This window comes from Passer domesticus, chromosome Z (assembly GCF_036417665.1).
Source record: "Passer domesticus isolate bPasDom1 chromosome Z, bPasDom1.hap1, whole genome shotgun sequence".
NCBI classification, from domain to species: domain Eukaryota; kingdom Metazoa; phylum Chordata; class Aves; order Passeriformes; family Passeridae; genus Passer; species Passer domesticus.
In genome coordinates this window covers 51,842,003-51,853,684 of record NC_087512.1, presented here as the reverse complement: position 1 = coordinate 51,853,684, position 11,682 = coordinate 51,842,003, and the positions used below count along the sequence as shown (strand labels likewise).

At 52.5% G+C, this 11,682-nt stretch overlaps 1 protein-coding gene across 1 annotated transcript; it reads right to left on the bottom strand.

The window, feature by feature from the left end:
* Positions 1–1,123: 1,123 nt before the first annotated feature.
* LOC135291232 (uncharacterized) lies at positions 1,124–6,686 on the bottom strand. Its single transcript, XM_064405263.1, has 6 exons — positions 5,696–6,686; positions 5,252–5,439; positions 3,564–3,684; positions 2,398–2,974; positions 1,933–2,050; positions 1,124–1,581 (listed from the first exon to the last, which is right to left on the bottom strand). The coding sequence occupies exons 1-4, from the start codon at positions 6,684–6,686 to the stop codon at positions 2,964–2,966; spliced, it is 1,311 nt and encodes a 436-aa protein (XP_064261333.1). The 3' UTR covers positions 1,124–1,581; positions 1,933–2,050; positions 2,398–2,963.
* Between the last annotated feature and the right edge of the window lie 4,996 nt (positions 6,687–11,682).

Here is an 11,682-nt window from a genome sequence, read left to right as displayed (position 1 = left end):
GAGGAGGACGAAGACCCAGCACGACTGGAATTAAAGTGTCAGAACCCTGAACCAGGTGCTGTGTTTTGGTGTTTCAGAAAGTCTCTGTCATGATCATTCTGTTCAAAGCTCTCCATTAAAGCTCTGGAGACAGGCATTTGTTTGACCAAAGTCTCTTCCTTTTTGAGAGAGACTAGATTGTAAATTTCCCAGTTCATTTGGTCCCAGGAATCAAAGTAAAAGCAGACTTCAAGTCTATATTGGAGTATTTGCTTTGACCCAGATGAATAAATCTTTTAGTTCATGTTTTGAGATGTGTGAATGTCCTTTATCCTGTAAAATTGTCTCAAGCCAGTAAAAGAAATCCCATTCTGTTCTAGAGAGATGGTTTTCCATCTCATTGCCCAGGAGCCCCTAAAGTTGCTACTTATTACTTACAAGGATATCAGCTACAGACGATGAAGGAAATGATCCCTTCCTCCTTTTAACAGCCTGGGCCTCTGGCAATGGCACTGTCCGCGGTCTTCTTTTTTATTTTTATACTCCTCTAAGCTAGAAATTCTCCTCACTGAGGAGCAACTTCCCCAAAACCCTCTGATTTTAAGGATTCCCACAATATTCTACATAATATATATTTTAATATCTAGACTATAATAAATAGAATATATAAAATACATACTTGATCTTTTTCTAAGCCAGCAGGACTTTGCAGCCAGTGCTGAGCCAATGTGTGGCTCTGCTGCCATCCCAAATCTGCGCTTCCCTTGCCCAGCCTGAGTGCAGGTGGGGCATGTGCTGGGCGTGGCTGGGGATTTCCATGGCCCAAATCCTCCAGCATTTCCATCTGCTCATGGCTTGGGGTAGCACAAATCACAAAACCCCCATCGCAGCTGACAAATGGCATTTCTTGCAGATTGCCACAGCCACACTGCTGATGGACAAACACACGATGTAGCTGCTGCTCTCTGTGAAGAGAGCTGCGGCTACAACTCACGAGAATCAATTTCCGCTGAAAAACAAAATTTATTTCAAATTGCTGCACCCGTGCTGACAATACAGAACTACACAAATCTCAATTTGGATTAAGAACAAGAATTTATTAGATTACTACAACCAGTCTATGTAAAAATATAAAAATACCAACTTCAGTTAAGAAAACCTAATTTATTGCCAGCCTCTACAACTCACTAGATACAAAGATCAATTAGGACTTTAACAACCTAATTTATCATATATTATGACAAGTGTACAGCCCATATAGAAATACAAAAATATGCATTCCCTCCCAAGGAACCTTGTACCAAGAACCTTATCGATAGAACTGTACAACTATATGACTCCATACATGTTTAAATAGTACTAAACACACACACACAGAAATATTTATATATAAAAAATATATATTGTTATATATATAAATACCTATATAACAATCTACACATGTAAACAGAAATTAAATATTACATAATATACACTATATATATAAACAGATATATAACGGAAAGAAAAGGGACCCCAGCTGCCCCATCTTCAAAGCCTCTCCCTCGGCCTCTTCCTCCCGGGCAGAGCAGCTCTCCTGGACAGGGACAGCAGATGGGACATCTGGGAAGCAAAGGGAACACTCAGTCAGTAGGGGCACGTTTCCCTTGGCAGCAGCTGCACTTCCATCAGGGAAGAGGAAATGTCAGAGCCTCCCCAGGAGGGTCAGAAAGAGAAAGCAGGCGAGCGGGCCGGGCTGTGGTGAGCGCAGCCACGGCGGGACCGTCCCGCAGCCCCGGCAGCCCGGCAGAGCCGGCACAGCACCCGGGCCCTGCCGGCACAGCTGCCTTGCCCAAGGACAGCCCTGTGCCAGCCGGGGCAGCTGCGCTGAGCAGCCCCAGCACGGGCAGGGCCCACGGCCACAGCCCACGCCAGCCTCAGCCCCACCCTGCCTCCCCGGCCCTGGGGCCTCACCCGGGCTCTCTCCAGGCTGGCAGCAGCAGGGCCCCGCTCCCTGCTCCTGCTGCTGGCCTTCGGCTTCTCCCTGCTGGCTCCCGGCAGTCTCCGGCGGTCCTCGAGGCGTTCATTGCAGCTGTGGCAAAAGTGGAGGTTCTGGAATTGGTTCCAAGGCCTGGCAGAGCTGCAGTCCCAGAGCCCTCTGTGCTCCCTGCTGGCCCCTCCATCCCCTCAGCCCCGCCATGCTCTCGCCAAACCCCCAGCCCCCTTCAGCTTCTCCAGCCCCTCACAGTCCTCTCACCTCCCTCAGTCCCTTCTGACCCATCCCGTCCCCTTAGACCCGCCACCCCCTCAGCCTGTGCCACTTGCCTGTCACCTCAGTGCCACCATGGCCCTGGGCTGCCCCACAGCCCTCAGCCCCAGCAGCAGCTCAGGGTCACTGTCCCTTCAGCGCCACCGCCCCCTCAGCCCCCTCAGCCTTACCGTCCTTCAGCAGCTCCTCAGGGGACAGTGCCTGGGGCCACCGGCAGCTCCAACCGCTCCAGGGACATCCGGGGCTGGAACTGCTGCTGCGCCTGGCCCGGCCGCCAGCTCGGACCCAGCCCAGGGAGAGGGGACACAGGGGGCACAGGGGGAAAAGCCAGTGGTGAGCGAGGAAGCAGACCAGGGCAAGAGCTTAAAAAGAGGCTCACACATAACAATCTACGTAGCCAAACCCCCATATAAAATAGAAAAATGCATTTACAAATATATATATGTACATGTAACTATACAGAGCTATAAATGCAACTGTGCACACCTATAACAACACATCTAAAGCTTAACCATAAACATATAAAATGAAAAATAATTTAACTGTACAGATCTCTATCTGTATAGATATATAAATATAGTTACATAAATCTAGCAATACAACTACCTAGATAAATAAACATAACTATATACATCTATAAATATAACTAGAGACAGAGGAATTCAACTTGCCCGATGTTCCAGGCTCTCCCTCTGTCTCTTCCTGCCACACTGGGCAGCTCTCCTGGAGAGGTCGATCACATGGGATCTGGGAAGCAAAGGGAACACTGAGTCAATATTGGCCCTTGTGCACGTGTTCCTTGAGCACCAATTGTCCTTCTAGCAGGCACTGTCAAAGATGGCCTGAAAGGCAAACTCTCACTTGGCAATTTGAAGCCTGCTCTTAAAAGAACAGGGATCCTTCCAAGGGTTCAAAACTGAACTCTGTAAAGTATTTAAGTATCCAGATAAAGCCTCAGCAAAGTCTTGAGCTTGAAACACAGACAGTCTCAGTGACAGAGAGACCTCAGTGCCCACTGAAATGGCTGAAGCTGAAGGCTGCTGGGAGCTGAGTCATCAACCAAACTGGGACACCCAGCTTGGTGACACAACTCCCACAAGGCCAGCTTTATTCCCTGCTCCCTTGCCACAGCAGAGAACTCAGTGTCAGAGCCTCTGGAGAAGTGTGGAGGGCAGGGCTCGGGGAGGTTGTGCCCGTGCAGGATTTGAACTAAAGGCACCAGGAAGCACCAGCCCTGCAGACAGGAGCTCAACTCTGCTCATCTCCCTTGCTGCCAGAGGCAGGCTCGGAGCAGCCATCTCACACCTCTCCAAACCAAGGGGGGCTCTGTCCTTACCAGGCTCCTCGGGCTCTGGGGAACTGTTCCTGCAGCTCTCCGTGTCAGATGAAATTTCCTCTGCTGCAGCTCTGTCTACAGGCTCCCCTCCTGAAGACTCAGGGGCAACACCAATATTATCCTGAGCAGAAACACAGAAAGAAAGGAACCCAAAGATCACTCACTATTTGGCTGCAATCACATCAGGGATACAATAACTCTCATTCTCCACTCCCAAAGGACATGGAGCATGGGGGGGACACTGCCTACATGGTTCACATGACAAGCCTTTTAAACTCAGGATTTGGGTGACCAAGGTGAAACTGAAGCTCTTACAAAATGATCTTTGAGACAAAACATGAACACAGAAAACCAGAAGGCACCAAGTGAGGGGATGTGGGGGAGGTGCCCTCACGCTCTGACCCTGGCTTATCTCAGGAGCTGTGAGAAATCAGCCAGCAGAAAGCCAGGGGCTCTCCTGGCTGCCAGCACGGCTGTCAGCAAGGGCAGAGCTCGCTCCCAGCCCTGCCCTGTGCTGCAAACCCACACGCAAGGCACACATTTCTGCTGGGACTCTCACACCCCCACACACTGCTCAGACAACCCATCACACCGTGGTGCTTTTCGGAGCCCTCTGCTGCTGCCCCATGTGGAGGATCCAGGCAAGCATTTATGCACCTAGGCTCCTTCCAGGATCACATTCCTGACCAGTGGCAAAAATGTGTAAATCAGGAGGGCAGGAAAAAAACCAGCCCAAAAGACAGGAAAAGCCAGACAATCAAATACTGTTTCTATTCCACTGAGGAAGTCAATGTCCACAATGAAGCACCTGCAAATGCCTTTTGGGTAGACAGATATTCTCACTAGGACCAGTTCCAGAACATTCATCTCTTCTGCAATAGCCCGTCCATCAGAATCCTAAAGATTCTAAAGGTGGTTCCGAACCTGCAATGTTTCCTTTTGTTATGGAATAAAATGCTTCTGAAAGCTGCTATGTGTGAGTTTACAGAAGACAAAAGACGTCCCACTTGAGAACATGATAGTGGGAAATCCAAAAAATCCCACTCCCCTCCTTGAGTCTGCCCTGCCTCGATCATAAATGTACTGCAGGCACTGGGTCAGCCCATGAACAGACAGAGAGACATTCTTTGGCCAACACGTAGAATAATCTGCACAAGGACAGAGAGCTGCAGCTCCAGCCCAGCCCCACACACGGCTCTGGGAGCGCCCACACGCCCGGCAGGGCTCACACAGCAGCAGCAGCAGCTGCAGCCCAGCCCTGCTTTGCCTTGGCCTTCCCACCCAAAAGAGGCACAGCCCACATCTGCTGCTGGAACAGGCACCTCTGGCATGTCCCTCCCTGCACGGGACACTTGGCCTTCAGTGGCAATTCTCCAAACACTCTTCTCTTCCTTCCCAGCAAACAAAAATCCTGCAAACCATCACCGCAAATGCCCCTGTAGGAAGGATTCTTCCCAGGAAAAGGAGCACTCAAACTTGGCCAACACAGGCTCACAACGCTCATCCTCACTAAGGGGGGGAGACTTTTTCATTTCCTCTTCTTTTACAAATCTTTCTTTACCAAGAACAATTAAATAACTAAGTAATAACAAAATAAGTTCAATTAGAGAAGCCTTTCCTTCTCAGCTATGTAACAATGATCAAAAGCTCACAGTCCAGCCCCTTTGCTACCCATCCAATGGAGTTACCTGAGCAGAGGCAGACCTTTCGGGCAGGGATCTCCTGATCTCCTGGATCATTTGCAGTACAGCAAGGCCGAGATCTGCTGGTGGCCATCCCTCTGCCCCAGGTGCGTTGTGTCCTGAGCTGGAGGCCGTCGATGCTGCACAAGCAGCACTGCCAGCTGGAGCGCTGGGTGCAGAAGTGCCCGGGGTGGCTGCAAGAATCCAAACACGTTGGTCAGGCTCCACAATGTGGCTCTGGGACACAGATCTCTACTGCTGCCTTGGATCAACCATCATAGGTAGCATGCAGGAAAAGCAGGCAGAGAATTTTTTGGCAGCCTTCTAGGTGCTGCTTCCTAGCAGGCTTTACAATTTCTGACCGAGAAAGACAGAGCCTCGTGGAAAAATACTTCAAACAGTCACTTTTCAATACCTTTTGGAAAAGCAAGGCTACAACTGTTCTCCTACCTCGTGGGTCGAAGGCCGGGGGCTGCTGCTCCCTGTGCAGCTGATGGAAGCAGCAGGGCTGGAGCCGGAGCACCTCCCGGTCGAGAGGAGGCAGCTGCCCCCCGTACAGCTCCTGGAAGCGGCTGGGGGGTCCCTCCCGCCCGAGCGGCAGCAGCGGCTCCCCGTGGAGCCCGAGCAATTCGCAGGGCGGGATCCCCAGCACCTCCCGCTGGGCGGGCGGCGGCCGCTCCCCGTACAGCTCCTGGAAGCGGCTCGGCCCCTCCCGCCGGGCCGGCACCGGCCGGTCGCGGTGCAGCAGGTGGAAGCTGCAGGGCGGGCGCCGGGCGAGCAGCGGCCGCTCCCCGGGGCGCTGCTGGAGGCGGCCGGGCCGGGGGCTGCGCAGCTCCCGCCCGTCCGGCAGCGTCCGCTCCCGCTGCAGCAGCAGGAAGCCGCTGGGCGGGCGCCCGGGCGGCAGCGGCGGCCGCTCCCGGGGCAGCGGCTGGAAGCGGCCGCGCCCGTGCCGCCCGTCCGGCAGCGGCCGCGCCCCGGGGAGCTGCCGGGAGCCGCAGGGCGGGCGCCTGCGGCCCTCCCGGCCCGCCGCCGGCCGCCGCCTGTCGGCCGCGCTCCGGCGCCGGAGGCGGAGCAGAAGGTCGGGGCGGTCGCGGCGGAAGCAGGGGCTGCTGAAGTGCAGCCAGCCCCCGGCATCGCCCGGCGCAGCCGCGCCGAGCCAGCCCGGCACCCTGCGGAAGCCGTAGCGGTACAGCTGCCGGACGAAGCTGCTGAACTGCGTGGCCCTGAAGGGGCGCGGCACCGGCCCCGCCCCAGCGCCACCGCCCCCGGGGGCGGGGCCCGGGCCGAGCAGCTCCCGCTCGAAGAGGGAGCGGTGGACGAGCAGCCCCTGGGCGTGGCTGTCCCAGCGCACGGAGCGGACGCGGGGGCTGTTCACCAGGCGCCACAGCTTGGCGGGGAAGGCGCTGGCGCTGAGCCCGGCGGGCAGCGGCAGCTCCGCCATGGCTCCGATCGCCGCCTGTGGCCGCAACGCCCGCGGCGCAACGGCCGGAGGGGGGCGCTGCGCTCGCGCCCAGCGCGGCCCCGGCGCGGGCCGGACTTGGCGGGGACGAGCGCGGCGGAGCCGGGGCCGCGGGCACAGCGCGGGCGGGGCGGCTCCCGGCGCTGGCCGGGCTCCGCACGGCACGGCACGGACGGGCAGGGCAGGGCATGGCGCTGGAACATAAACTTGGAGGAATTTAGACATTTTAGAGGAGCTAAGATTTTACTTAGAGATAAGCTTGATTGGAGTTAAATAAAATAAATCCGGTAGGCCTTAATGAAGTTTAGAGTTAGTAGTCAACTAATAATTGATTGCTTTTCAACACAATGTTGGGTCAGCTGGGTTTATAATGAAGAATATAGAAACTGACAAATAGCTTTTAGTAACATAAGACAGTTTTGGGCCTCCTCTGTTCTGAAACCAATTGAAGACAGGGAATGGGAGTTCTGCCAAGGGTTCCTTTGTCATGTTTGCATTGAAAAGGTAGAAGGGTGGTCAGAACAAGGCAGAGTTAGTTTACTTCCTCATTTTGGGACCCCTCCACATGAAAGGGACCACTGGCCCATTTCAAGGAACAAACTACGCATGCTTAATAGCTTTTGAACTAACTAGCATATGAAGCAGCGAATGGGATGTACCAAAATTATGAATATGTATTGGTATTTTGGGTATTCAATACTTGTACAGATAAAACAGCTCTGTGATCACCTGTAAAGTGTGGTGTGTATTTGGGAGCTATCCCACACGCTGCCCAGCGTGGCAATAAACATACACTTTCTCATTTTAAACTGTTAGAGCGTCTGTGTCCGTCACAGTTGCATACCGGTACTAGATCAATATCCTTATTTTTCCAAGAAATCAGCACGACAGGCAGGGAAGGGCAGGGCAGGGCACTGGGAGCCCTCCAGAGCAAGAAGCCACTCCTGCCCAGGGCGGGCTCTGTCCCCACACTGCATCCCTGGGTCACCATCGGTGACAGAGAGGAAGGACATTGCTCTGGCTTGGCTGGGGAAAGGATGAAAAGGGGGCATTAGAAAACATTCATTTGGTCTCCTTTTCAGCAGACTGGCTCTTTTTATCTCACCGTGTCTGCCTGTCTTTGGCAGAGTTGGCACACTTCTCGTGATTTGGAGTCAGCTACAGCAGCAGGAAGGGGCAGCAGGTTTGTCAGCATTGTCATCCAAGCTAAAGTGCTGGCCTATGGATGGATGCTGCTTTACCCAAGGAATTATAATGCCTGGGCAAGAAGACAATGTTGCCCCATCACCCTCCCTGGTTTGCCCCCTCCTACTTCGCTTCTTTTTGGTGGCAAGGCAATGAGGAAATGCTTGAGCTATGCTAAAAGCTGTAGCTGTGCTGAAAGAAGCATTTCCTTTGTAACAGGGGATGGGAATGAAGCGCTTTCTAGAAATCAGCACATTTAGCAGAACAAGCTGACTGCAAATGGTAACCACTTGGTGTTTGAGCAGACAATCTCGTAGACTGTGCAGAAATGAGAGGTGAGAAGTTCAAGCCCGAGGAAGCCTTCTGAGCCTTCATCCAAAACGACCAGCAGGAGAGTGATGACCACCTCGTGCAGAAACTGCAAGTGTGCCACGAGGGCTTTTAAATCCTATAATTAGAAAATATGCTGCAAGATGAAGGTTAGGAAAGCTTAATGTGCCCATTAAGTAAGAAAAGTATAAATCTAGTACTGTGTGAAGAATGGGCGAGTGAGTTTGTGGTGGAGCTATCCCCCTCCCTGCTGGTGATGAACAAACCAATACCTGCCCTGTGGGCCCCACACTATGGAGCACTGTTTTAGTACCTACTTTTTGGGCACCAATTAATGGCCTAGAGTTGTGGGGGACTCATGCTGGTGTCTTCCCAGATGGTTTGCACTTTGCTTTCCTCCGGAATCGCCTCTTCTTCCCCCCATCTGGGGAGAGTTCCAATGCAAATGCCTCCTGCAGCCAGCTCTTGTCACTGTAGACTGACAAAGGAGACCTTGCAATGGAGAGAGACTCCCTAGAGCTGCTGTGGAGAGCTGAAGGGGGAAGCTTTGTCCCTCAGCCTTGAAGTCTTGTTGGGGAGCTGCCTGTGCTCTGGGGGACGCACACCAATGATGTTTATCCAAGCCCTGCAGGTTCATTCCTGAGCTTCCTGACTCGCCACAGATACTTTGGGGCTGTCACATTGGGACACAAATTTCAGTCTGGGAACTTTTTGAAATGCCCCATTGTTTTTTTTCCCTCTTCTGCAGAATTAGTGCCATAACCTTTTGTTTCCAGAGAATCTTTTCCATGTCTTTAGGAAACTTCCCTCTGCTGGGCTCCCAGATCAGGCCATTTCCCAGGGCTTCTTCCCAAAATGCAGAGTAGCCCATGGGCTCCACTCTCCAGCTGGAACAGAAAAAAGCAGAGAGTTTGCTGTTGTGGGAGAGGACTTCTCTTTCCTGCCTGCTTTCCCTTTGGTGTGTGTTCATTTGATAAAGGCAGGTTTAAACTCTGGAGGAGTTGTGTTCCAAACTGCTCCCTCCTCGAGCCCTTATGTGCGTATCCTTGGACAAAAGGCCACTTGGTGGGAGCTCCCAGTGTCAGGTTAAGGAAGGAGGTTGACATTTCAGGGCTGTGACTGCTGAAAGCAGCTGGTTTCCAGAGGTGTCCAGAGCTGGGAGTGGCTCCTTTTCTCACCCACCTGCAGAAAAGGAAGTTGCCAAGTGGGAATTTCATTTGCAGAGATAGCCATTAGGGGTGTTTTCCAAGAGATTGGCTGGCAGAGAGGCAGGTCTGGTGCTAAACTGGCTGTGTGTTTGTTTTGATGGTGGGGAGGGTCAGAGATGCAGACACAGACACCAGCTGGAGGAATAGTGTCATTTACTGTAATGCAAAAGTGCAAGAAAGTCAGAAGAGGAGAAGCCAAGCAATGCACCCCAGCATTATTACAAAAGGTTGCCTCTAGTGATTAAGAAAGATACATCAGCAGACACCCCAATGCTTTCCCCTTCATCCAGAGCCGCACATCAGCTGGGGGAAGCTGTCCCAGCCAAGCCCTGGAGAGCCACGGCCGGGAACTGGGAAATCCTGCGGAGCCTCCACCTTTGCCAGCCACGAGGCTTCCGACTGCGCTGTGAGAGCAGCCCGGCTTTGACAGTGCTGCACAGGCACCGTGACAGCTTCTGCTGGGGGACATCTGATTTCATTCTCCTCTTGGTTTTCTCCCCGAGCCTGCCCAGGGCTCAAGGAGGAGCCAGGGCCAGGTGTGGCCTTGTCCATTTTCCTACTGCAGAAAGGTGCAGAGGTGTTTCCCCAGTGCATTGATCCTTTTGATAGCAATACTTGGTTAAGGAGCAGATACACAGAACATTTGGTTGGAAGGGTCACCTAGAGGGCAGCTTTGGCTCAGGTCCTGTTGTTGAGGCTTCAGCCAGGGTCTGAAGTTTGGCCTTCAGTCCTTCAGTATTTTGTGGTGCAAATCAATGCTGTGCAGAGTTGGAAACAAACAAGTCTGTCTTTAGCACATTTGAGACAGGGAACAGGATTAGCCCTGCAAGGCCAGGCTAGGGCCAAGAGCAGAAGGCCAGCAGTCTGCATTTGCCCCCAGGGAGCCCTCCAGAGCAAGAAGCCACTCCTGGCCAGGGGCTGAGGTGCCCGAAGCTGCCTCCCCGCTGTGCAGCTCTGCAGAGCCCACGCAGCGCGGGGTCCTGGGCAGCTGGGACAGCCCGGCTGCCCTGGAGCACAAGGAGTGTCCCAGAGAGAAGCTGCTGCCCTTTGCTTTGCAACTGTTTCACAGAGTCCTGTCATTAATCCAGAGTCTGACATGTGTCACCATGATATTTTCTGAAAAATCCCTTTGCCAGGATTTTTTCTCCTGAGAAGCTGAGAAGCCTCAGAAAAGAAATGTAAACAATAATTATTGATTGCTTTGGAATGTGGCCTGGAGGTTGTTTACCAACAGGTTCGTCTTTGATTGGTCCCATGCGAATTGTGTTGACTTAATGACCAATCCCAGTCCAACTGTGTCGGGACTCTGGTCTGTCACAGGTTTTTATTATTCATTCTTGTCTAGCCTTCTGATGTATTCTTTTCTCTATTCTTTTAGTATAGTTTTAGTATGTAATATAATATAATATAATATAATATAATATAATATAATATAATCAGCCTTCTAAGAATGTGGAGTCAGATTCATCTCTTCTGTCATCATGGGACACTTGCAACCACAACAGACATGTTTTTCTTTCCTCTCACAAACTTAACACAGATTTTTGAGACAATTGACTGATGTAGCTTCTGCTGGTGGTGGTGCTTTTGTCTGCAGGTGAGGGCAGGTGATTTGAACCAAGGATGGAGACCACTGTTAACACCCCAGTTTGGCCAAGTAGAGGAAACCATTCACAATTGGGCTACTGATGCTGAGCAGTAGGATTTTTTCCTAGTTTTTGGAAAGCTATGACCTTAAGAAACCCAACAGATTTTCCTCCATGAGGATACCAGCAGTAGCATAATGCCAGTTTTCTCACCTCTTTTCTGTGTCTTTGGTGCTTTTAAGAGTTTCTCAGTGCCCAGCAGGAATGAAAGGACATGTGATAATGTGATTTGAGGGCTCTGTGTTGTTCCTTGCCACATGAGTGTTCATGAAAAGCTGGACATCCCACTTGTGGCTCTGTCGAGTTAAATTCATCCCAGTTCTGTGCAAACAGCAGCCCTGAAGTGCTGAGGAGAGCAAGGACAGTGGGTGGGTGTGCATGCACAAATCATGAACTGGTACAGGGGCTGGCACAGGGGCTGTCCTTGGGCAAGGCAGCTGTGCCGGCAGGGCCCGGGATCTGTGCCGGCTCTGCCGGGCTGCCGGGGCTGCGGGACGGTCCCGCCGCGGCTGCGCTCACCACAGCCCGGCCCGCTCGGCTGCTTTCTCTTTCTGACCCTCCTGGGGAGGCTCTGACATTTCCTCTTCCCTGATGGAAGTGCAGCTGCTG

Excerpts from the sequence above, each read along its gene's own strand:
- LOC135291232 (XM_064405263.1), bottom strand. The coding sequence starts at position 6,686 with ATGGCGGAGCTGCCGCTGCCCGCCGGGCTCAGCGCCAGCGCCTTCCCC. Across the intron at positions 5,440-5,695 it reads CCCGGCCTTCGACCCACGAG|CCACCCCGGGCACTTCTGCA; the intron begins GTAGGAGAACAG and ends GGATTCTTGCAG. Across the intron at positions 3,685-5,251 it reads AAAGGTCTGCCTCTGCTCAG|GATAATATTGGTGTTGCCCC; the intron begins GTAACTCCATTG and ends GTTTCTGCTCAG.